The sequence below is a fragment of the Ptychodera flava genome, chromosome 11 (assembly GCF_041260155.1).
Source record: "Ptychodera flava strain L36383 chromosome 11, AS_Pfla_20210202, whole genome shotgun sequence".
NCBI classification, from domain to species: Eukaryota; Metazoa; Hemichordata; class Enteropneusta; family Ptychoderidae; genus Ptychodera; species Ptychodera flava.
The window spans coordinates 41,543,080-41,570,616 of NC_091938.1; the positions used below are offsets into that span (position 1 = coordinate 41,543,080).

At 36.8% G+C, this 27,537-nt stretch overlaps 1 protein-coding gene across 1 annotated transcript; it reads left to right on the top strand.

The window, feature by feature from the left end:
* The first annotated feature begins 675 nt into the window (after positions 1–675).
* On the top strand, positions 676–26,958 carry LOC139144557 (probable methylmalonate-semialdehyde/malonate-semialdehyde dehydrogenase [acylating], mitochondrial). Its single transcript, XM_070715266.1, has 14 exons — positions 676–775; positions 6,839–6,886; positions 10,776–10,850; positions 14,951–15,112; positions 16,226–16,304; positions 18,409–18,532; positions 18,867–18,897; positions 19,198–19,345; positions 19,837–20,018; positions 21,622–21,751; positions 22,399–22,580; positions 23,275–23,454; positions 24,913–25,011; positions 26,050–26,958. The coding sequence occupies exons 1-14, from the start codon at positions 737–739 to the stop codon at positions 26,149–26,151; spliced, it is 1,581 nt and encodes a 526-aa protein (XP_070571367.1). The 5' UTR covers positions 676–736; the 3' UTR covers positions 26,152–26,958.
* Positions 26,959–27,537: the final 579 nt, after the last annotated feature.

The window sequence follows — 27,537 nt, forward strand, 5'->3', positions numbered from 1 at the left end:
TAATCGAAGAATTGTGGCACATAAAATGTTATCATTGACGACTAGGACGTCGACTTGCAGTGTTGGAGCCTAAATATGTAAAAACCTGTTAAAGGATGAAACAGGAAAAGTAAAAGTGTAGATTTCGTTCACTTTTAGAAATTCGCTGTTATCCCAAAATCGTTCCAATAATGTCGATAACGCGTTGGTAATATTTTCTACTTTGAGTAGCTATCACCACCACCACCACCAACTGTCCATAGTCAATCGATGAATCCTTCATCGAATGGTCGACTCTGCGTTCTGCTGTCAACTCGCAGGTTTTTAATTTTTACTTTCAGATTTCAATTTTACCTCTTTTTGAGCTCTTAGGCCCAACAATTTTCACAAGCGTTCCACAGTTAACGTTCATCTATATTACACCTCCATGGTTCAACCAACTTGCCTTGTTCTCCAGCTGGTACACCATCACAATGCCGAGTAGGCTAAGTTTATTAATTTATAGTCGAAAATTTTCTCTTCAAAATAAAAATTTTATTCTGCAACGACACACTCAAGGAGTATGACTGCAGAACATTAGTTTTAACTCAGTTACAGCATGGTGGTCAACCTTACCGGTATGTTTGTCTCTCCACCGTACACAGCCTGCACCAGGTAGAGAAGATGCCCTGTCGATATCGTAAACAGTTTGTCAAAAAACACCAACTTAGGGAGCTCATTTACCTCGTTGACCTTACATCACATCACCACGACCAACATGGCTGCGATGCTGCGCACTTTCCACGTTAGACCGAAGGTAATGTCGCATGAATTAGTCGGGGTTTTTATCATCAAATAGAAAATAATAATGTTTAAGTAATGTCATGTTCCATTTTATGTAGAATTGCGAGATATGTCGCACAAACGTAAACTTTACTTTGGTCGCATCTGAACTAAAATGGTGGCGTGATCTTTTTCAGCAATCAATCTCTCACTGTTGTAAGTTGTGCTGCACGTTGTCAGACCCTTTACCAAGTGTGCCCAGTTAGTAATGTAAACGCAACGTGTCCTTCCATCATGCACCACGCTATGTACCATGTACCAATCTCAGATATGTGTGTCACCACCGTTGCACTGCTAACTACCTCCATAATGTGTGTAACGCCGTGAACACGTCACGCATAGCTACAGCCCCACTGGCTGGAGCTATACCATGTACATGATGTACAACGAGTACAGCAAACAGTACATTGGTCTTAAGTTTGGATAAATAAATATCATGCATTCACAAACACCTCTGGAGGGTGATCAAAAAAGTTCTCAGATATTCCATTACTCCCAAACAAACTCGCAATGCGTTCAGATCACCCCTTCTGACTTGCTATAATTAAAATTGATCCCCCCCCCCCGCCCCCAAAGGGATAGGACAGAAATTAAAGAGGCAGGTCCCAATTTTTTTGCCCAAGCATTTGTGAAGGGTCATGAAATTTCATGAATGCCTTTTGAGGAAGGTCACCATTTTTGCACAACTATACAAAGGCAAATTAATGTAACTGAGCCTGATGTATTGCTTTAATCAAAAATATCAAATTATAATACATGGGAGTCCATCAGGCAAACTGTTAACATTTTTCCCCACAAAAAAACAAGCTGTATCTGTTCATTTATATATATGTTTGATTATGCATGTATTGATGTAAATGTACTTTGTTTGAAGTGGCAGGTAAAGAGTGCATGTGTGAACAGAATTTTTCAAGTATAAAATTAGCAATATCTCTGCATTTATAGATGTTTGTTAATTGATATAAATGTACTAGAATAGGATAGTTACAAGGGCATATGTGTTCAAGAAATTTTATTTTGGAATTTCATCAAAAATGTGGATCCAGCATACATTGGAGTCTATGACAAAATTGTTAATATTTTTTTTTCCAATATGAACCTTGTTATACTTTTGTATATATAGACATCAAATAGTTAACATAAATGTACTTGATTAGAAAGGATGCTTACAGGTGCATATGTGTATAAGAAATTTTAGTTTGGAATTTCACTGAAAATGTTGATCACTACATAAATGGCAACTAGAAGGTTATATGATATAACGATGTACCGTATGTATGTATGTATGTATGTATGTATGTATGTATGTATGTATGTATGTATGTATGTATGTATGTATGTATGTGATATATGTATGTATTTTTGTGATATATGTATGTATGTATGTCTGTCTGTCTGTCTGTCCAGATCAAAAATTTGCGAACTGCTGCATGTGTTAAGTTGATTTTAGCTCATATTTGGTATGTATATAAATAACAAAAAGAGCTTACATGGTGAGTCGGTGGCATCTGTGTGTCTGTATGTATGTATGTGCAGATGTATGTCTGTCCAACGCAAAAGCTCCCAAACCGCCACACCTACCATCTTAGTATTTGGTTATATAGGTAGACCCAGGGGTGAGATGTGACGGTGTTCAAATGAACATGTCAATGTCAAAAGTATGCAAATGAGGTAAGAAAAAGGGGAAATCGTGCAAATGTGCAGGAGTGGTGGTAGTAACTGAAACAGCCGACACATCAAGTCAGAGCTTAAATGATCTCTAAGCTATTTGTATGCAGTGTACCTATTACGTGTAGGAGTGGTGGCAGTAACAGAAACAGCTTATTTTATGTGTCATTTCCTGTCATTGTTATGAACTCCAGTCATTGTCATCGTTCTGTGTATCAACTGCAGTTCCTTGTTCTACTCCGACACAGCATGCTAGAATAACAAAATTGTGTTTTGCATATATCGGTACTCTGTGTAGTGGGTGTATGCAAGACCGTTATCATTGTTATTGATGACAAATGAATTCTAGTCCAGACTTCAATTCAGTTTTAAAGGATAACAATGCTGACTACACACTTCATGCTGTACACAGGTCCAAATTTTGATTCACTGTTGTCAATGGGTTGGGAAAATTTATGCAATGCCTAATTTGCATAAAATTAGTATATTTAATTTGAATAAAATTTGCATGGCTTTGAATATAATTTGCATTTGTCAAAAGAAGTTTCCTACAGCCTGGTATGTCTCTTCACACAGTTGACAATAAAAAATACAAGAGCAATCACTGACATTAATAAATAATCAAAAGAACATATTGTGTAAAGATAGTTGACATTCCTGGAAAATGGCATCTTTCACAAGAAATACTTCTTGAAAATTGCTTACTATATTCCTGGAAAGTCATTAAATTATTCTGCTGAAATTATAAAAAAAATTAGTTACCATGCAAACCTAATGAATCAGAATCAAAGACAGTCATAGGCATAGTCACCTTAGCTGTCTATCAAGGTTTGCTGGGCTATGGTTTATAGAGGCATACTGTACATGTTGCCATCAATAACTCACAGACCAGCACACAAAGCTAGCGCCCAGACAGTTTCTATCAACACAATGTTTAAGTGAAACTATTAAACCACAGCATTTACAGCATCAGCCTGCACAGACACTCAGATGTTTATTTTGTCTCAAAATTTCACTGCACTGTTAACCAATCATTATGCATTGAAAATCACCATGATTTCATACACCTTCAACTTTAACCCATTTTAGAAGCCAAAGTAGACTTTTCCATTTTAAATGACAGCCAATCACAGAAATTGTAATACTAACTATGTATATGATGACCCTTGATGACCATTGCAGACGATGGCAGATCACAATAACAGTAATACCAACAGTTATTGTAGCAGATATGACTCTATTTGAAAGGATGGCCCATCATGTGGTTAGAAGGACGACCAGTTAATGCACAGGTCCAGTAGGCATAATTTGTGATGATTTTTTCCTATTATTGTCATAAAAAATAATTATGAATATTAATAAATTATTAATATGAATGTTACAGAATATTTAAACTTTTTTACACACAATGTCGTCTACTTTGTGTAAATGCTGTCTGGAAACTCCATTGTTGTGATAATTATGATTATTAGGGGCCTAATAAATTATGATTATGATTAATAAAGTCATATTTTACACATTGTAATGTGCTTATGTAGCAACCCTCTGGAAACCCTTATATAGTTTCACAATCTATGCCAAAATATACAAGTGACACCATTGCCCAGGTTCAGTCTACGGCGAGAGTTACCGTTGCCCAGGTTCAGTCTACGACGAGAGTACTACACAGTGTGTCACTTGTATATTTTGGCATAGATTGTGAAACTATATAAGGGTTACCAGAGGGTTGTTCACATAAGCACATTACAATGTGTAAAATATGACTTTATTAATCATAATCATAATTTACTAATAATCATAATTATCACAACAGTGGAGTTTCCAGACAGCATTTACACAAAGTAGACGACATTGTGTGTAAAAAAGTTTAAATATTCTGTAACATTCATATTAATAATTTATTAATATTCATAATTATTTTTTATGATAATAATAGGAAAAAATCATCACAAATTATGCCTACTGGACCTGTGGTTAATGTTGAAAATATGGCCCTTGAATGATCCAACAGGAAATACTTCAGACAAATAGGAAAGAACTGCAGAATGATATAGAATTTTGATCAGTACATGCAAACCGTTAGTGTTTCAATATAGAGCACTCAGTAATAACACAAATCCCAGCAACTGTAGTGACTGCAAAATATGTCAAAAAATAATGCTGATGAAATCAGCACAATGTTTTCTAATCAAAGAATACAGCAAGCATAAAATACTTAAGCCAGATGACATTTCTTTCCTGAATTCATAGCTCAACCAAAGTAATTCAAACGTGTTGGGAGATATGTGTATGCTAAGCATTTCTTCAAGACATCTGATATTTGATACCATCTGAGGAATGGTGAAATTGATTTACAACATGTATTCGGCTTGCCCACTTCCAGGGCCCAATTCTTCATTGTTCCACCATGCATAAATCTACGTTCACCGTAGTGGCTAGGAGGCCATGTTAGCCTAGAAATGCACACTTTGGAAAGGAATGTTCACATGCAAGTCCAGGCATATAGCCACCTGGTTATTAACAGCTTAAAGTCTGTACATATACCAAGTCACAAGTGGTGTCTGTGTGCTTTTGCCAAAAAAATTCACACGTGTTATCTGGCAGGTTTACATGTATTCCGCACAACTTGTGTTTAAAGCCTGGTGGGACTAAATCCAAAAATCTAGCTACATATTTATATTATGATTGCAATTCCAAAGGAGAACAAAAGACAAAAACACCTCATAATCTTCTTAACACCATGGTTAATTGTGATCCCAGGCATTTTCGAGCAGGGCTTTAAACATAATCTGTGTTTGGCATAGATATGTTTTGTGAGCTGTCCACACTATACTACTGCTGCCTTCTCACTTCAGGTCACTATCCTGCTGTAACATGAACCCTTTAGGCTTCAGATTTCTCTCAGACACAAACTAGGTCCATATCATATCAACAATGATCTCCTAGGTTTTGAGTTTCCGTTGTCTCTCTCACTTCATGTCTCTACCTTGGCTCACAGTTTATCTGTTCCCAGGACACCACTCCCCCAGTTTCGTATTGTATGTTCCCCTGGGTTTGAGTGTCCATGTGTCTGTCACTGCCTGTCTTCAACTGGGCACGCAAAGGTTTACTACATGTACCTGTCAGGACACCACTCCATCAGTCCTGTATTGTAAAATAGTATTATCCCCTGGGTTGAGTTTCCGTGTCTCTGTCACTTCATGTCTCCACCTTGGCTCAGGTCTACCTTTCATTAACTCTAAGTCGCCACATGGACTCAAACGCCTGCTTGCCCCCCCCCCTAAAAAATCAATCCCCCTCCCCCCCCCCCCCCCCCCCCCCCCCCCCCCCCCCGGCCAGTATTATATTACCCATGATACCATGGGCTTGTGTTCATCTCTCCACCTGGACTGGTACAGTTTGCATGTCCCAGAGGGCTGTGCTCCCTTCAGGCATGTACCATATTACCTATGATCCGCTGGGCTCACTCTCCCCTAACCTGCATCATAATCTTGTATCATCCCTTTTGCTAAGAGATACCTCCATATCCATGTCACACCGTTTCGCAGCCTGTGCCCCATCTAGTCAATTCCCTGGTATGATATAATATATTCAATAATGATTTTTACCAAGGTTTTACTTCCACTTGACTTTAACCCTTTGAGTGCTGTAATTTTTCCCATGACAATTTTAGTGCAACATTTTACAAATTTTTATGAATTTTTCTGTAATTATTTATATAACTTTCAATCAAATGAACATCATATTTCATTGGCTGCAATTTTTTATCAAAATTTTGGCAAAAGTCTGGAAAAATTAATTGGGGTATATTTTGTAAAGGTGACAAAAATTGACTTTGGCGCTCAAAGGGTTAAGCCCATGTAACAACTTATTCTAGATTCTTCGTTTAAAAATTGTGATTTCGATAAAAATGTCAGATACACACATGACTTTGACATGACAAATTTATTTTACATCTTCTGCCCGGTAGAGAAACCAATGAGCACCATATTGACTATGATGGTGATATTTCTTCAATTTTTCATTAGAAAATGATAATATGTTTGCAAAATTCAGTTTTTCATCTTGACATTGTCAATCATGTTCATTGTCACACTACCACATCTCAAAAAATTGCCTGAGGAGTATTGGAAGAAAAGTGAATAAATCTGTCAAAATTAATTGTTCAAAGATAGTAATTGTTTGTATTAGCAGATAATTTGTAGACTTACAAATGCTGTGCTTTTATAAACAGAATGTTTTCATTGGTGTCTCAAGCAGATACTGACAGCAACTTGACTTTATCTTACTGAAGTTTTAAAGGGAAGTTCTCCATTGTGATGAGTTATAACATTCATGATGATCAATTGTTATTACTGTTTTTTTCCAGGTTTGTAGTATCCTTCAGGTTACTCTCAGACCGTACACATCATCTGTGGTAAGTCAACTGTGTTCACATCATTCTGATTCCTGTCTCACTATTTTATGTATGCTTTAAGATTGGGTTGATATTTGCCCATTTCAGATCATCATTTATAATGAGTCACAATAATATTTCATTACGGTTATATTAGCACTGGCTCAATGCAATATTCAAAGGCCAAACATCCAATTAACTTGTCCTGTGATCTGGTCTAAACATTTTGTAAAAGTAGGTTAAATCAAATGATGATGATGATCAATTCAGGGAAAAAAAGGCTGCACTGTTGGCGTCTCTTAGTGAGTGTATGAATCTGTAGTTATGTGTATCTGTGAATTTGTGCATTGTGTACTAGTATGTGTCAATAGTCTTTTATTTCTGTACATGATCGCATCATGTTTCCTTCAATAGACATGTGTTACCTCATGGACACAAAAAAAGACGTCCATGGCTAGCTTTGCCATATAGAGACCCTTTGGGTTTATGGCTGTGACCAGCTGTATAATTCAGCTTTCTTGAATCTATCTTAGGTGTAGGATGTGACAGATTATAAGGATTATGTTTCCATATAGCTGCAGATTATAGATGCATTGTATAACAGATTATACATGCATTGTATTTTTGCAAGTGTTGATCACACAAAGCTGGTAATCATTCTCATCAGTGGCACTCTTGTAATCTAAGCTAAGGAGTACACTATATCGACACATTCTGAATGCAAGAAGTACATAGCTGGGGTACATAGTGTCACTGTGGCACAGTTTAGTGATTGTGTGCCTTACTTCATGTGGGCTTCCTAGAATAGTATAAATTATTATGATTACATACATGTAGCTCTTGAGTACATTCGCCTAAAACAGTAACCCAATAACCATCCCTTTTTTCCTCATTTTTCACAATCTGCTCATAATTTAAGTGTAAAATATGGACAGTTGGCATAAAAACTATTACAAAAAGTCTGTAATATTTGAAGAACTTCATCTTTTAGGATTCATGGCTGTGTAAACAATTCCAACTGAATGCCAATATTCATAAATCACATTGCATGTACAAGAGGCAGTGTGTATAGCCATTGCATTATATTGTGTATTCATTATGCTACCTGGTATATTGTTCATATATGGACAACTACATGTACAGTACTGTACAATATAAGATATCTGAATAATAATTGTTCTTGGCAGATCAGGCCTTGAAAAAAAGTAAATTTAAGATAAAAGATATCTATTATTCAAAAATACTGTTGTGAAAGGCTAGAAAACATGCAAAAAGTGGAATCTGCATGTTTGGGATCATAGGTACAAAGTATCCTGAAATTCTGTGCAAGTGGACGCATTAATTAAATACTGGCACTAAAGGATTACTTAATTGAGCATGTGAAGTATTAGAATGGAATGTAGAAGTTTGTGTAAGAATAGAATGTAGTAGTTTGTAGAAATTCATGGCTATCCTGTACAACATGTCAAGGCTTTATAAGGCATAGCATATCTGTGTAAGTTGTCAATTAGAAATCCTTGAAACAAATCTCTTCAATGTCTTCAATCTGTCAGTCTGTTCAAAGGACATGATGGGAATAAGCATTAACATAAATCTATTTTTGGATGACCTACTTCTTTGGAGAACTTATCTACGAGTTTTTTAGTCCCCACGGACACCGTCCGGGGGGACTTATAGGTTTGGTCATGTCCGTGCGTGTGTGCGTGCGTGCGTGCGTGCGTCCGTCCGTCCGTCCGTCTGTGCGTCCGTCCGTTCACGCAGATATCTCAGAGATGCCAGAAGCAATTTCATTCAAACTTGGTACAAGGATTACTTCATATGTCGTACAGATGCACGTCGATTTGTTTTGTGATACGATCCAATATGGCTGCCAGGCGGCCATTTTATTACGATTTTTTCATGTACAGAGCCATAATTCAGGCATGTTTCAACTGATTTTATTCAAAGCTGGTACAAGGACATTGACCAATATCATAGATATGCACGTCAATTCTTTTTATGATACGATCCAATATGGCCGTCGTGCGGCCATTTTGTTACGATTTTTTCATGTACAGAGCCATAACTCAGGCATATCTCAACCGATTTTATTCAAAATTGGTACAAGGACATTGACCTATGTCATACATATGCACGTCACTTTGTTTTGTGATACGATCCAATATGGCCGCCAGGCAGCCATTTTATTACGATTTTTTTATGTACAGAGCCATTACTCAGGCATGTTTCTACAGATTTTATTCAAAGTTGATACAAGGACAATGACCTATGTCATAGCTATGCACATCAATTGTTTTGTGATATGATCCAATATGGCCGCCGTGCGGCCATTTTGTTATGATTTTTTCATGTACAGAGCCATAACTCAGGCATATCTCAACCAATTTTATTCAAACTTGGTACAAGGACATTGACCAATGTCATACATATGCACATTGACTTGTTTTGTGATTCAATCCAATATGGCCGCCATGTGGCCAGTTTATTACGTTTTTTCATGTCCAGAACCATAACTCAGACATGTATCAAGCAAATTTATTCAAAGTTGGTACAAGGAGATTGACCAATGTCATACATATGCATGTAAATTTGTTTTGTGATACGATCCAATATGGCTGCTGTGCGGCTATTTTGTTATGATTTTTTCATGTACAAAGCCATAAGTCAGGCATATTTCAACCAATTTTAATCAAAGTTGGTACAAGGACATTGACCTGTGTCATACATATGCACATTGATTTGTTTTGTGATTCGATCCAATATGGCCACCATGTGGCCATTTTATTACGATTTTTTCATGTCCTGAACTACAACTCAGGCAAGTATCAAGCAAATTTATTCAAAAGTATTTTTATCACAGACCTAATGAAGAGGACTCTTTCCTCTCTGAGGACCTGTAATCAAAGCACCCATTAACAAGTGGGGACTGTGTCATCAACGATGACTTGTTGTTAAATACCAGGGATTATTTCCCTTAGTCCTTCTTAAATTTATATTTAATTGCTATAAGTTTCAAAATGTAGCTGAAATGTTTGCATGGTAATGATCGGCAAATTCCTGTTCAATAAAATGCTTTGATCATTATTCTAGTTACCAACTCAATGTCTCTAGTATATAAGCGTTCACAATGGATGAAGGTCAAAAGTGTGAATGTGATTTCATCGTATGGTTTGTGTTCAACTTTGATGTAACATTTTCAATCTTCGACACGATAAAGACGTTTGATGAACATATAACGTGGCTGGTATTTCATAACTTGAAAGTTTGGAATAGAAATTGAATAGTAACATAGCCACAAAAACGTTTTTAGATTGGATAGAAGTAATGTACAAGTCAACCATCTTTGAAAAGTTTAAGTTTGTTTATATAAGAGCATTTTATATGTCATAAACAGGGTATGAAGTATTTCCATCATGTGACCAGCATGAAGCCATGGTTACAGCCTTGTCATGAGTTGGACTTAATATAACGTTGAATAGAAAAGTTGTTTCTTTCAGAGACTTCAGGTGATCTGCATTTTATGCCTACTAACATTGAATCAAGTAATTGCAACTATGAAAAAGAACATGGTGTCTTAGATGAAACCTGTAGGTCATGGTCACCAATGAACACATCTTGGTTTTAGGCTACGGAGCCAGTTTCAGCACACCATGGAAATAAGAAATGTACATTTAATTCCCTTGAAAACATTTCTGTAAGTGTGGGCAATGTACATCCATGTACCAGGTCAAATGAAAGTCAAACTACAAGGATTTATGTATCCCTTATGACCATTGATCACGACTGCCTCAATTGAAAATTTTTGTATATCTAAGGGGTGTGTTCTTCATTCAAAAGCATCGTTAAAAGCTCTTTTCATTTATGCCTTCACACAGATCAGTAATGTGAGTATGTTTGGTTCTTTTTGTAGGCAACAACAAAAAACTTTATCAACAATGAATTTGTTGAATCAAAGGCTACAGAATGGATTGATGTTCATAATCCTGTAAGTATACTTATCCAATGAGTTACATATTATAATTTTAAGCTCTGCAAAGCCCAACACACTACATATGTATAAGGCCGCTTTCAAAAAAAGTGGTGAGGGGGGGGGGGGGGGCTGGAGGAATTCAGGGGGGGGGATTCGAAAATTTTGGGGTAGTCGAGGGGGGGACTTGAAAGTTTTGCTCTGCCTATAGGGGGGACCTGAAAATATTGTGACTCCCAACATTTTGATGTCGTCCAATGGTTCTAATGTTAGTAATAATTAAACAAAATCTAGAACCGTTTTGTCATATTTTATGTCTTTAATCTCAAAAAAGTCTAAAACTGTATGAATGCCATTAAATTTTCGTAGAACAAGTTTGCCTTGTAATGGGGCAGGAGCTACAACTGTTTATAATATTTCAATATTTCTATGCAATGTATCAAACACAGTTTCTTGGTGTCTCTCTACAGCATGCTGAAAAACACAATATTCAGTTTGTCAACAAAGCCCGTTTGTCTAAATATTGGTGATAATTGAATGATGCAAATGCACGGTACACGTAGGCTGTGTTGGCAAGCTGAATACTGGATAGCTCAACATTCTGTAGGGAATAGAACAAGAACACAATTGTATAAACTGAACAAAAATGTTGTCAAAATAAAAAGTTAATACAACTACTGCCTCGCTACTACATACTGGCAGTGAGAGTGATACATGTAGCTCTGACTCTGATGTAGTTTAATAGAGTTTCGGTCATAGGACACTCAATTGACAGTGAAACATACATCTACTTGTACACAAGATCCAGCCAGAGAGCAACACATAGAAGACTAGGGGACTAACAGTTACCATGGATTTTTGAATTCTGGCATATGAGAACAATAAAATATTAGAGAAAAAAGATGGGGTCACCATAATTGATCTTATACAAATATACGATGAAAAGTCAGTTTTTCTAAAATCACTTAAAATCAATATATAAACCATTCATTTCAAGTTTATGCAGTGAATGAAATTTTCACATCTCATTGTACCAATAACACAAAAGTAAAACTTTGAATAGTAAAGACTCTAATTTAAATGGAAAATGTGTGACTAAATGGAATCTTTTATTTTTTATCAAATTTGTCATTATTACACCCAAAATTTCTGAGATTAAAACATTAATTTCATGGAATATTTTAACCGTCCAATCCAGTATTGTCAATTTTGTAAAACATTTTATAAGTGGCATCTAAGTTGTATATGTCTTGTACTTTTGAAAAAAAAAATTTGCTAGGTCACTGTGCTCATTTTTTCACAATTTGGTTAAACGTAGCTAGGAATACATAATTTTCATACTCTCTCATGATTGTCATTTTGTGTGCTTTTCAGCTGGTGCCATTGAACTGGCCAGAGTTGGATAAACTCAAGTGGGCTTAGACTGAGAAATCCAAAAAGTTCAACGATGCATTTAAAAATGAATCAATTTAAGAACTTGCCCTAGGTATATGGCTCTACAACCTGCTGATAAGAGATAGTGTTGAACATTTGCGTGCAGAACAACACATTACATGTTTTTTTTACTCTGCGTGCATTCCTAATAAATATGCGGCTATATGGTAATTTGAGGGGGGGGGGCTTGAAAATTTTTGAGGGTATTGAGGGGGGGGACTTGAAGATTTTTGAGGGTATTGAGGGGGGATCTGAAAAGAAATAAGATTTCAATCGCGATTCCTCCAGCCCCCCCCCCCCCCCCCCCCCCCCCCCCCCCCCCCCCCCCCCCCCCCCCCCCCCCCCCCCCCCCCCCCCCCCCCCCCCCCCCCCCCCCCCCCCCCCCCCCCCCCCCCCCCCCCTCACCATTTTTTTGAACGCGGCCTACCGTAAAATTCCCAATTGAGGCCGCACCTCTAATTGAAGCCGCACCCTGACTTTGAAACATTGTCTTGGCTCATTGTTTGCCCATTTTGGGTTTTTGAATTGTACCATAATAGAAGCCGCACCCCTTCTCTGAGCCCATCATGAAACAATGCATGCTGAAATTCACACCAGCTGGCTTGCATTGCGTCATTGACTTGTGCTAATGAGTGACAGGTGTCTTTCTTACAGAAGAAATACCCAATAAAAAGTTCCTTTTTAACACTACTACCATTGTGCATTTTGTCATTGATACTTAACAAAAGTACAAACAATGCCCCATGTATCGGCACGTTTGTGTGTATGTTTGAACACGGCCGAAGTTTTTGTCAGTGTGGTAAACACTGCCATAGTCAATTACCTGATGCAACAATTTTGAAGCAACGGTGTTTGTGTACAAGTTAAAATAGTTGAGAGATTGAGATACCATGTTTCAAATACGTAGTTTTCATTCAATACCCACGTACCCTTACCGGTGCCTGACGTACAACAACACCACCTGCATCATATTGACATAATGAACTGCCTATACTGTACTGTGGCTGCTGAATGACCATGGTGGGTGCATAAGCTTGTACACGTTCCGTTTTTGATCATGAGAAAATAAAATTTGACCACAAAACAGTTCACAAAAAACATGCCAGTAAAGTTACCAAAGGTCATTCACTTGCCTTTATTGCACTATCCGAGTATGAGCCACCGGTTCGGCAACACAAGACAGCTGTAAATCAAGGGGACCCATCTGCCATGGACGCTTAAAGCGGCACTTTTCAATCCCAGGTTTTCGCATTAGTGGAGTTCTCCTCCCAGTCAAACACATGGCCAGTATAATGTTTGATTTCTATTACATTAATTACACAAACTGATTTCAATCTTTTGTTACATTTTGCTAATCCTGCAAATAGAGCTTATATAACCGTGTGATTGACGGTCGGTTCAAAATGCAAATGGTCATTTATTCCCCAGCACCACACTCGAATTTCCTTAAAAAACGTCTTCCAGTCACGTTAGAATTTGAATATAACCACAGAGTTTGATCAGCAGCAGCTTCATGCTGACCGCTTGGCAGTCTGTCAGCGTTTTTGCGGTCGGAAAAAACTAAAAAGTGGCATTTTCTGGAGCGTGTGCCCTCATGTTGCCTGTTTGGTGTCCACTTATACAGTGAACGCCGCCATAGGTTGGCGCCCTTTTAAAGGGAGGCTCCGCCTTTAATTTATGCTAATTTTATGCACGATTTTTTTTCAACACCATTTGATCTTCTATCGCTTTCAAAATCGACTTACACGTCCAAAGAAATTGATTGTACAATCTCTGAATACAGAAGTGACATTTTTGTGAAATTTCAGCGTCCAAAACCCCCTAACTTGAAACAAAGACATCATGCATGCTGTATGCTGGTCAACATGGCCGACCTTAGTGAGACTATTCTATTTAGGGGACGGGGGTCAGCAGGGTCAGAGAATCAAGAAAGTACTGGAAAAACGTGTCATTTTCCTTACGATGCTGTCAAGGGAACTCCAGTTACACATCTTTTAATAGTTTCCTTATTATCTAAAAGGAATTTTACCAAGTTTAACGACCAAATACACTCTCCTAACATTTCTCTTTTGGAGTTACACTAGGGTAGGGGCTTTTTATGCGGGTAATTTATTCACGCAAAATTCATTGATACTAATTTGCATAACAATAGCGATTGCCCCTGCAATGCTTGGTGAGCATTGAGAAAAATATCGAAACACAGGAAATGTATGTAATTGAAGCCGCACCGGGACTTCAGTGCGTGATCCCAGGGGTCCCTCAAAAATGTTTCTAATACAAGCCGCGGCTTCAATTGGGAATTTTACGGTAATATCTGTTTATGCAATACTGTGTTGTATTTGTTTGCAGGGTGCCTTCCCCCAACAAAATTGTCAGATTCAAGACTAAACCAAGTGAAATTTTGAGAATTCAATTTATTATCCCAAAAAAAAATTCAAAACTTGTTATCATAAGAGTTCTACAATTCAGTTTAACAATTCAACTGATTTACTATGTTGATGATGGTAGATCACTGATTCACCAAATTTTCTCAGCTCACTAATATCAGTAATATTTTTGCATACAAAGTCCATCAATATCTCTTTCAGTATTTTCTCCCTAGGTTTATGACTTCAAGTATTTTAACCCAATGGCTGGATAGAAATTGATGTATGTTGAGGCTTTATATGTACTTAATCTTGCAGGCCACTAATGAGGTTGTGACCAGAGTTCCAAAATCCACCCAGGATGAAATGGAAGCAGCCGTAGCAGCTGCCAAGGCAGCATATCCAGCATGGTCAGAAACTTCCATTCTTAGCAGACAACAAGTTATGTTTCGATATCAATATCTCATCAAGGAAAATCTGGTGAGTTACGCTTTCAGGCCTTAATATGCAATGTGTTCTTAAGTTACTAGTCATCATTTTATTATTTATTTGATAGTTAACAAAAAATACATTGATGTTTTAAATGTGTATCTATGTCCCAGATATCCTCTTGTGTCCGGTCATTTAGATTTTAGGGTAATTTGTTGCTGAGAAATGAACAAAATCCTCTGATTCTGTGGCCTTTTGTCTCATTTCATTTTTCACATATTTGTATATAGTGAGTTCCAAAGTACCGTATTTCTTCAAAATATACTCAAAAGGAATTATCACCAAATTACACACTTGCCAAATTTATTTCTGTGAAAACTCTGTGCCAAATATCTTTGCCAACATTGTGAAAGTGTATTGCTGGAATTGTTTTGAATTCATCAGATTTTAACCCATTCATCACCATGCTTTAGCTGTCATGCATTGGCCACCATGCTTTGGCTGCCATGCATTGGCCACCATGCTTTGGCTGCCATGCATTGGCCACCATGCTTTGGCTGTCATGCATTGGCCACCATGCTTTGGCTGTCATGTATTGGCCACCATGCTTTGGCTGCCATGCATTGGCCACCATGCTTTGGCTGTCATGTATTGGCCATGATGCTTTGGCTATCATACATCGGCCACCATGCTTTGGCTATCATGCATTGGCCACCATGCTTTGGCTGCCATGCATTGGCCACCATGCTTTGGCTGCCATGCATTGGCCACCATGCTTTAGCTGTCATGCATTAGCTGTCATGCATTGGCCACCATGCCTCTTAGCTAAATCCTGTCGTCTTAATTGGAAGTTGGACCTGTACAAAATAATATTAGGGTAAAGAGGTTAAAGGAGAGTTGTTGGTGATGATTTACACTCTACATCATGAGTTTACAGTTCAAAACCCTAGGTACCAGTAACTTAAAGAGGCAGATATGTACTTTCTTCAAAATCTTTACTGATGAAATGCCAAAAAAGTTTTAAAATGTGTTGAGTCCTTATGAAATCTTTTATTCCTCAGACTATCCTCTGTCATGATGTAAAGTTTAATCAAACCAAACTTTCAACTCTGAATTTTGATATTTTAAATGATTTGGCATTAATTGGTTGTTGTTTCCCCACAGAAAGAGATTGCTAAACTGATCACTTTGGAACAAGGCAAAACACTGGTTGACGCAGAAGGTGATGTCACAAGAGGATTGCGTAAGTATCCAACATGCATTTATTGTTTTCTTTGGAAACTTAACTCAGCATAGGCTTCATGTACACTGGTAATGATTAGGAACAACTTTGGTGAAAATCTGTTGTTTTCTGATACCTGAACAATCTGTGAGATAACTTCCTTCTTTTGTTGTTTTCTGATGATGATATCTGTGAGAAGCTATTAGTCATCTACCAGATAGAAAACAAAGATGTTATAGTTCATCTAGTCAAGTCGAGTACTGGATGGTGTTTTACAGTGTGCTTGTGTGTAGTTTGAGCAAGATTTCAACATTGAGATTGATAGGATGTGGTGTTTGTATTCTAATCAGGTTGTTAGATTAGTTCAAGGCCTGAAAATAATGCTGGTCAGAGGTCTAGGATTGGTGATTTTTTATCCAGGACCAGTAAAATTACCCCTCAAAAGTCTGCAGACCAGTACAAATGGGAGCAAACTTCTTGTTGGGGAGCAAATTTTCTGTAGGGAATTTCCAGTGGTTTCCCCTGGCATTTACAGACACAGTATGTACGTCTTCTAGCTTCAAAATTACACACAACCAGGTAATCCATATAGGTTATTGCTTTTTTTGAGTCAATCAACATTTCAAATGTCTTTTTTTCATCACAACCTAAACACTAAAGGAAAATCAGTTACTCTGTTTACAGTCTGCGATTCATGCCCCTGGGCCCTGGGAGAAAACTCAAAAGCTTGGCCATGTGTACTTCCCCACTCATTTTACATGTAAAATGTAACAAGATAATAACCAGACAATGATGTTTGAAGCAGAAGCCTTGATCATTAAAAAGAACAACTAACTTTTCACCAAAAAATATGGAAAAACAAAGCAAACTTTGTTGACCACCAACTTGAAAATGAAACGTACTGGTGTGAAAAATCAAATTTCTAGCCACTTGTACATATGCACAGCACACTGCACAGGGAATAAAACCATCAGATGAAATTGACTGCACGTATATTTGATTTGCTGGAAGCTCATGACCTCACCTACAAATATCAGCAACCCAAAATTTTGTGAAAATATTATACCTGTATCTCTATCTTTCAAAGTACTATTTTACCCTCTATCTTTCAAAGTAGTATTTTGCCATAAATTTCTCCAGAAGGAGTCTCATATAACTTTCCGATCGTCTGTAGTAAAGCAAGCTTGAGAATTTTGAAGGTCACCATGTTGAATTCCGTATATAGTCAAGACCCCCTAGCTTGATTGTAGCTGACCTTACAAGAACTACGTACATGTAGCTTGTCAAAACAGTGTTATGTCAATTTGCTATTGCTATCATGAGGATAAGGGAGCTCCTCTCAGATATTTTAATATTTTCAACCTATTTTTGGACAATTATAAAAATGAAAAGTGAAAAAAAATGCTGTTTTCAGTCACTTCCATAGTCATCAGTGTCATGAAAAATCTGATTTATTTCTATAACATATGTAATGCAGTAACTGGTAAGAATCTCCATAAAAGACAAAAGCACATGAAATTTATTTAATTATGATATTTTTTTTACAAGTAAAAACTGTAAATACCACCAATTTGTCACAAACCATTATAGGAGAGATTCTGAAATCTTAATTTTTAAATGAATGAATTCATTATATCAAATTTTCTATGGATATAGAGGAGCACAAACTCTCTGGTGCTCTTAAGATGAAACTACTTAACAAGAACTTGAGAAATCTACCAAGTACATTTATATGCAATGTGTCTGTATTACAAAAAATACACAAAGTCTTTGCTGTAGGTGCATCCCAAACAAATCCGATGAAAAAAAATGCAAATATAACACTAGTAAAAGAAATCAATCATTCTTGTATTGTCATGCAAATTTTTGCGGACTAGTGACTTTTACCCTGGGACCAGTGGAAAAAAAAATTTACTGGTCCTGGGACCACTGGAAAAAACAGGGAAATTTTCAGGCTCTGCAGTTAGACAGTGTTTTGGCAAAAATGGCATGAAGCAAGGTGAAAGAGGCACAACATTATGTAAAGGAAAACCTTAGTGAAAAGGATTCTTTGCTCCAATGAGTACAGTAATTTATTTGCTGAAATACATCAAGGGTTGTGTTTTTTTTATTTTGTCAAACACAGAGGTTGTGGAGCACACATGTTCAGTCACATCCTTACAACTTGGTGAGACGTTACCGTCGGTTACCAAGGACATGGACATATTCTCATTCAGAGTTCCTCTTGGCGTTACAGCTGGCATTACACCGTAAGTTAACACCGTTATACAAACTGAATCAGAATTTCAGAAAACCAGTGAAAGATTCTTTAAATCGTGAAACATTAACTCGGTTGCAGAAAGTTACAACTATTTTGTAAAGATTATGCATTGTATTCAAATTATCGATGAAATAAATGAATTTCAAAAGCTCTCAAAGCTGCATTGTTTCCAATGTTAGTTTGAAATACGTCAGTGAAATTGTTGATGACAGATTTTATATCAGTTGAGTCTTGTTCATAGAAACTTTTCCTTGTATGTATGGCAAAGAAACATTAAGTTGAATTTTACAGTTTGTATCTCAATATTCAATTTTTTTTTGCAGATTTAACTTTCCTGCCATGATTCCACTATGGGTAAGTATTTGAATAAAATTGCGTAAAACATTTACATGATGTCTTTGAAAAACAATATTATGACTTTGTAGCTGTAGCTTAGTTTGTAATTTATATTAAAGTTCAGTAATAAATAACCATGAAAAGAAAAAGCAATTGTTGTGTTCATACCAGACAGGTTGCTAAATACAACGTAGTAAGTGTGATGTATACTGCTACTAATTGAATTGTAGACAAATTTTGTGCCTTAGTTTATCGCTACAAGTTATGGTTAAGTCTTTGATTCATATTTGATCATTTCTTTATTATACAATGCGACAGATGTTTCCAGTAGCAGCAGTTTGTGGGAATACTTCTGTAATGAAACCATCAGAGCGTGATCCAGGTGCAATGATGAAACTGGCAGAGCTTGCAGTGGAAGCTGGATTTCCTCCCGGTGTTGTCAATGTCATCCATGGTCAACATGAATGTAAGCTGAAGTCAAACTTGAGATATCATATAGCAAGGAAAATCCTGCCAAGTCTTCATTCCATATGAAACCTTCAGATATAAGGCTATATTTCCTTGTCTTACACCATCTTTATGTCATAAAATATGTTGGCATTTTGGTTCATTTGACAACTGCTGCTAGCCCCCTGTTGTGTCTGAAGCTCAATAATGTGACCCATAAACTTCCAAACTAAATTGTGTGTTTACAACAACATAACATGTATCCTACATCTTATGAGGGAGAGCTGAACAGTCACTTGGCTCACATTTTATTTGAAGCATCACATATCATTTGAACATGTTGATCTGTGCAAAACAGAATATAATTACTACTTCTTTAAAAATAAGATACCTGGTCTACTGTCTGCTGACAATTTTCACAGCCAAATTGAACTTAACAAATTTACGTAAGTTTGAAACGATTGATATATGCAAGTTCTAAGTGTCTTTTACTTGTATCTTGTTACACAGCTGTGAACTTTATCTGTGATCACCCTGATATCAGAGCAATATCATTTGTTGGTTCAGACCAAGCTGGCAAGTACATTTATGAACGTGGATCAAAGAATGGAAAACGTGTGCAGAGTAATATGGGTGCCAAAAACCATGGTGTTATCATGCCAGATGCAAACAAGGAAAACTCCCTTAATCAGGTTTGTCCACTTTCTACACAGCCTGTAGCAAATTGCTTGAGAAATATCGGCACAGTTCATCACTATTAGTGAATCATTCAGAATAACTTGTGTCATTCTGTTACAGTTCAACAACACAAGTAATTAAGTTTATTAGTCTGTGAAATTAGTCATTCTGTCCTTTTGCTTCTGCCCTATCGTTTTCATTAGAAAGGTCTTTGGCCAGTGAAAAATGAGTAAACACCATCAGCCAATGATAGATAAGTAAACGTCCTGATCATCTCTAAATATAAAAGCATGAGTATAAAAACCTTAAGAGATGTCTTACTGTCAGTGTTTTGCGGTGGCTCACATTTCTTTGCCATTATGTTGATTGGTAGACTATGGTTCCATTTGTTGTCAATCTCATTGTACATCCTCAACTTTTGGTCTGAAATTACTCGACTTATTTCCTTCAAACTTCACGTAAGAACCATACACATGAGATATGCTAAAAATTACTGAGTCTGTCATCTGTAATCAGTATGGATATAGAAATTCAAAGTGTGATATCTACAGTGTCATATTATTGCTCAAAACCATTCAGCATACAATATGCTGAGTATCCACTCTCTGTATCAGCAATACTTAACTCTCTCACCTAAAAACACACAATAGAAGAGCTTTATCTTCAAGCTTTCATCAATCTTTGCAGAACAAGTCATTATTAGCTATCCTTGACATCTAAACATTCCATGATTGAGGGATGGTACTGTAAAATCAATTCTCTGCAGTGATTGAGTGCCATGTTATCCAATACAGCTGCCAGGCAGCCAGTCTGTGATTTTTCATGTAAACAATCATTCAAATATGTGTAGATTTGTTTTCTTTCAAAGCAACAAAGCAGGCAGGTGAACAATATACTGCATAATGATTTTGTTAAGCTTTTCGCTTTATATCAACTTGAAATGTATTAATTTCAGTGTGTACCTGCTTTTGACACAAACTTTGACCATTAATTATGCAGATTGTTAATTTGCCAGTACTTTGACAAAATTTCAAACTTTCCACTGAGAGGTCACTCAACAACTGATATGTTCACAATAATGAATGAGTAATATAACAACATAGCTGTTTAGTTGGTGTTTACTCTTCAATGCAAGTACCAGTACTTATTACATATGTTCCACAGTTTACTTGCATCAAAGCGCGCACGTACTACCGGTATTTGCACTGCAGTGCAAATACCAAAAATATTCTTCCATACCTGCATGCAAATGCATAGAACAGCGCGTGATCCTTGTCTTTCAATGTGTGTCGCGTAAACTATTTAAATGTGTTCGCTTGTGTTTTTAGTTCCTTTGTTTTCTCGATAAAATAAACAGGGGGAAACTTATGTAATAATAACAGAACCCCATGGTGAGCGAGCAAGCTTGCCGTACCTGGGGTATTTGCACTCGTGTTTGCATTGAATCCGGCTGTCCTTTCACTCGCTGCACTCGTGAAAGCACAACCCACGGATGCCCCGCAAACACTCGTGCAAATACCGCTGGTACGGCGCGCTTGCACTCTCTCGCCATGGGGTTCTGTCATATTACCATAATGTATCATCGATGACAAATAATTTTTATGTTTAATATCCTAGTTGGTTGGTGCGGCATTTGGTGCAGCAGGGCAGCGTTGCATGGCTTTGTCCACTGCTGTGTTTGTTGGAGATTCTAAAGACTGGATCCCAGAATTGGTTGACAGAGCAAAGAAACTGAAAGTGTCAGCCGGTGAGAATCAATCATAATTTGATAGTTTTGTGACAATTTCTTCAAAATACTCTATCTGTGCAACACTTAATTCTTAAGTGTTATTTTGGCCATGGTACTATACCTGCATATCAACCCATTTGTTATGTCTTTCCATCGGTATACTTGTACATGTATATTTCTCAATACATGGTATTGTCCACCTTTTTCAGTGTAGCTGCTTTGAAGTCATTAGTTTGGTTCATACCATTGATAAGTATCAGAGTCAAGCTAAGGTTAAGGTAGCAATCTTATGAGCTCAGTGTTTTGTTCAGTCTTGTCCAACACAACACAACACAACACAACACAACACATCCACAATTACAGTAGTATTTTATAGAGCTGAGGATCAGATTTGGTCAGGAACAGTTTGTATCCTGTCTGAATATCACAAAATAATATCAGTCTTGATATCTTACTGTCCATCCTCAACCCATAAACAAATATATTTTGTGAAGATAAGATTGTATAACTGTATAGATAATGACAAGTGACGTCTTACTGCTTGATAGTGAAAATGAAACATTGTAACATGTGCTGAAAGTATTGTTGTCACATTTTATGAACAGATGTGATTTGCTATGGTAGAACATATCTCTAATCAATGCCTGTGTATTTCAATGCCATAGGTTCTGAACCAGGTGCTGATTTAGGTCCAGTCATTTCACCAGCAGCCAAGCAGAGAATCCTGGAATTAGTCCAAAGTGGAGTTGATGATGGCGCTGACGTCGTTCTAGATGGACGTGATATTGTTGTACCTGGTTATGAAAAAGGCAACTTTGTTGGACCAACCATCCTATCAGACGTAAAGGTAGGAAGATATAACGTATTATCATGTATATCAAGCTAGCTTGGTTGTTTGATTATTTGATGTGGTGTCAGCTTTATGTGTGGACAAGGATTGCATTTAATGTATAACTGTCTGATATGATTTTCAGTTCACAAAGATAGAACAATACAGCTCAGGATGTAATGGTTTAAAGCTTGTTGTTGTAATGTCAATCTTGTAAGCAGATCTAGATGGGTGTTATTTCAGTTTGCAAGCTGTTGAGAATTCAAGATCAGATATCAATATATCATCAAACAGTTATGTCTTAGTATTTGTGTTGCCATAATGCACACTTTATGTCAGCGTTTAAGTGGGATGAAAAAAGCATCACAGACTAGAGGCCAATGTGCAGCAGTTCGGAACATTTTATCTTGGTATACTGAATGTATGTACAGCAATGCAATTAGTCTGAAGTGATTGCATAATAACAAAGATATTTAACCAACCAAACAGTATTACAGGGTATTGTATTGAGAACATGTAGAGTTTATAGTCTGAGACCATTTTAAATTTTACCAACAGTTATTGTCTTATGTTGTAACATTCTCTATACATTTGTTTTATTCAGCAACTGTGCATACAGTGTCCAACCTTTTTGTTACAATAACATAGTCAATCATACCTGATGACTCTCTGTTGAAACACTCAACTCCTTGCTTGCTTTGTGTTTCCACAGCCACATATGAAATGTTACACAGAAGAGATATTTGGACCTGTCTTGATCATTTTGACAGCAGATACATTGGATGATGCAATTGGACTGATAAACAATAATCCCTATGGTAACGGTACTGCTATATTCACCACAAATGGAGCTACTGCCAGAAGGTTTACTGCTGAAATTGATGTCGGACAGGTGAGTCATGTATACGCCATTGTTTTTGTGAAGGTTTGGCAGCATTGGTAAATAATTTAGTACCCTTAGTAACATTTCTACTGTCCTCTACTCCGATTGCATTGATATACCAAGGGGATCACAGATAAAACTGCTGGAGAATTCCAGTAGAATTTATCTACTTACCGCCTTCAATATTTTAATGTACTGTACTCTAAGGTCTGTATTTGAGTATTACACAGTTGATATCTAGCTTGTTTAAGATCATTTCTATGCTTTTATATCAAATTTATAGCTGTACTATTATGCAAACCTGTTCAATAGTCAACATTAGGAAAAATGTAGAGTGGTGTATTTTGTATTCAGGGTTCTAATAGTTCATTTTATACATTAATTATATCAGCACAAGGCATTTGACAAAATGTTTGAAACGCCGATTTATATCATAAAACAAAAACCTATTTTAGATCTGTTGTGTTGTGTTGTCAGTGATCTTTCAGAAACTACTAATGATGAGAAATTATTTCACACAAAAAATGTAACAAGTAAAACTTGTTCTGTGTCACCCATACATTTGAATTTTGGTTCATCACAGCCCGTATCAATCAGCAAAGTTTAGTAATGCAATTCCTGGCAAATACATGTAATCAAACCGGCAATGGAAAAAGTTTGGTTCACTGGTACAAAAAGCAGAAATGGAAGAATTGTTCACAACACAAAGCAGTATAGGAAAACTGTTGCTAATAGGAAACATTGCCAGTTGTTAAATGTCTAGCCTAGCCTATGAGTTGTAGCATAATTTACAGTCACATCTGTGTATAAAGACCAGTCAATGGACTGGGGCTATGTGGTGTTTATAGACAGGTGGTCTTTATATGGAGGGATACTAATGTATTCAATTATTCATGAATATTTATTTTGGGTAGACAATTTGGGCTACACAATCACACTTATTTCATATACACATGCAACATATCGTACTCGTCCGAGTATAAGCCCCGGTTCGGCAACACTAAACAGCGGTAAAACTAGGGAAGGGGCTTATACTCGAGCAACCCCATGTTATCTGGCATGGACGCTTAATTTATGCTAATTTTATGCACGATTTTTTTCAACACCACTCGATCTTTCTATCGCTTTCAAAATCGACTTACTCATCCAAAGAAATTGATTGTACAATCTCTGAATACAGATGTGACATTTTGGTGAAATTTCAGCGTCGAAAAAAAACCCGAACTTAAACAAACACGTCATGTATGCTGCCGATCAACAGTATACTGTATACTGTATAGTAATGTGAACAGGCATGCATTGCCTACACGGAAAGGCAACTCAATATTCCAGTATAAAACTGTCTACATCTTGTGAAAAAATAACATAGCAGTGAAAATTGTAATAGTCACCAGGAAAAATCTTCACAAATGAAAGGATAATTGCTTCAAAACATGTTGGATTGATTGATTGATTGTATCATTTCAGGTTGGTGTCAACGTTCCTATTCCAGTGCCTTTGCCAATGTTTTCATTCACTGGTTCCAGGGGATCATTCCTTGGTGATGCTAATTTCTATGGAAAAGCTGTGAGTATCTAACAAATCTAGTTAAAATTTTGATAGTGTTTGCTTCCAAATGGGATAAAATCAACAGTAAGGCCCAACGTAAGAGAGATGTTTTGGCTTACATCACTCTGGCTTCTCTGTGACATTCAAATGTTTATGCAAATATGTATCTGCTAATTACCTCATGAATTAAAGTTTTGTACAACAAAGCTGACATACCAATCATTCAAATTTGAATTAGAGTAAGCAATGAATCTATTTACCAACAGAATTGTAACATGTTAAGCCTAAATTCAGCATGGTGTCTCCAAACCAGCTTCCAATCAACAACAGAAAATTAAATGTATTGTCTGCAGACACATTGCAGCATCAGTCAAAATTACCAGCTAGCTATTCTACCGACATTGTTACTGGTCACGGGTGATTCTGATCACACATGGAGACATGATAGCTATTCTACCAACATTGTTACTGGTCACGGGTGATTCTGATCACACATGGAGACATGATATTCAAAATCAGTACCATTCCAGCTTCCATCAATAATAAGGAAATGAGACTTTACAACCACATATTTTATTCCAGTAGCAAGATTAACTCTTTTCAAAACCAGTAGTATTGAGTTCTTAATGCTTTGGAATGATCTGATAGTCTCTTGGATCCAATTACCTTGAGTGTTAAAGGACAACTTTAATAATGTGTTCCCAGGGCCAGTCACTCTGTCATATTGTAAAACCAGTTTTTAGCTGTGATAACTGATACAGATTCAGATATATCAAGTTTGTTTTGAACTTTGACCAATCTGAAATATCTTCTCAGAAGTTACATCATAATATCCCTATATGAGTCTAAAGAATTATTCAGAATCTGACTATAGTGAGAACAGAGCACTAGGGACCAATAGCAGCTATAGTGGGAAGAGAAATTGACGGCAGGATAATACAGTAACAAAATTTCAATTTAGGGTTTACTTTGTCATCTTGTACCCAATTTACTGTTCCTAATACATTGCCCATCTCACTTTACAATAAATGATTTTCACCAATGTTTTGTTTTCAGGGCATTAATTTCTACACCCAGCTGAAGACAGTGACCTCACAGTGGAGATCTGAAGATGTATCTCACCAGAAAGCTGCTACAGCCATGCCTGTCATGAAATAAATGTATGACATGAAACACAATGCATCTCTATAAATATGCATTTATTGATGTGGTGGTCAGCATATTTCTCCCTGGATCTGAACTTCACACAATATAGCCTGACAGTTTTGTCAATATTCTGACTTGGTGAAAAAACTTACCTACAGAGATACTGAAAGTAGTGGTTGTAAAATAGATTTGTTTGAATGGGATATTTTACATGCTGTGTACAATGCATTCAAATTTGTAGGTTGTACAACAGAAGACTTCCTCCCTGAAGAAATGCCATCAGTTCAAAGTCTGCCACTGTTTACTCTCAATGCAAGTCAACTGTTTAAACTGTCCATGTCAGTTAATTTCACTGCAAGTAGATGTCTCTGATCTGTTTTTATGGCATAGTTGTGACTTACAGAACATAATCAGTACCACTACAGATAACAGACTGGTTGCAAAACAAAACGTAGATTCACTTTAAATAATTGTTTTAAGGGGAAACAGAAGCTACAGAATGCACCAATCATGTTCTTAATTTTTGGATCTAGTGATTAAGATCATGATATTTTGTGATTAATATTTCAGGACAATTGGCAAATCTTAATTATTGATATATTTGAACAAAGTAATTCTGAGATCATTAAAGTGTAACTTGGAGCAAATAGAATTTTCTACCATTCAGACCCCTCTTGTAATGCATCAGTTTCACATTGACATTACATGTCCCTTGTATTATCTAACATGAGAACTATTTGTCACTGACATACATTGTTCAAAATTGATGTGATTCATTATGGCTTCTATCAAATAAACCATCTGTATCGGAAAATAAAATGTTTTCTTCTTTTGTTAGCAATTTATATTACATCCCACTTACTGCTTACAAGTCCACTTGTACCTAACTAAATCCTTAATAGCACTTGGTACACACTTAACATTATCTGACAAGCAATTTACAAACATTTCTTTTATCTTGAATACATAGTGTCACAGTGCAAGTCCTTTAACAAATCACCAAATGTAAACAGACCGTGATGTTTAACTCCAGCTTGATGGAAAAGACCGTCATCTGAATACATTCTCACGGTATCTACATGAGGGCTTGCAGTGTATTCTGCTGCCTTCTGCACACAAGTATCTCACCTGAAGCAGGAATGCAAATAGTGCTTGCTCTTTCATGAATGGGTTCTGTTATTATACAATAGAAAATACAAACAAAATGATACCAAGCAAGACTGTTTTGACTTCTGAAGGTCAGCACAATGTTATGTACCAAGTTCCTTCTTTTGTGATCAGGTTTGATGTACAATGATATCATGGACTTCCCATTGGCTACTTATGCCATAGCTCTCGCGTGGCAGGGCTGTGCATTACAAGACATAGGCCTTGGAGGCCTATAGCCAGTAACACAGC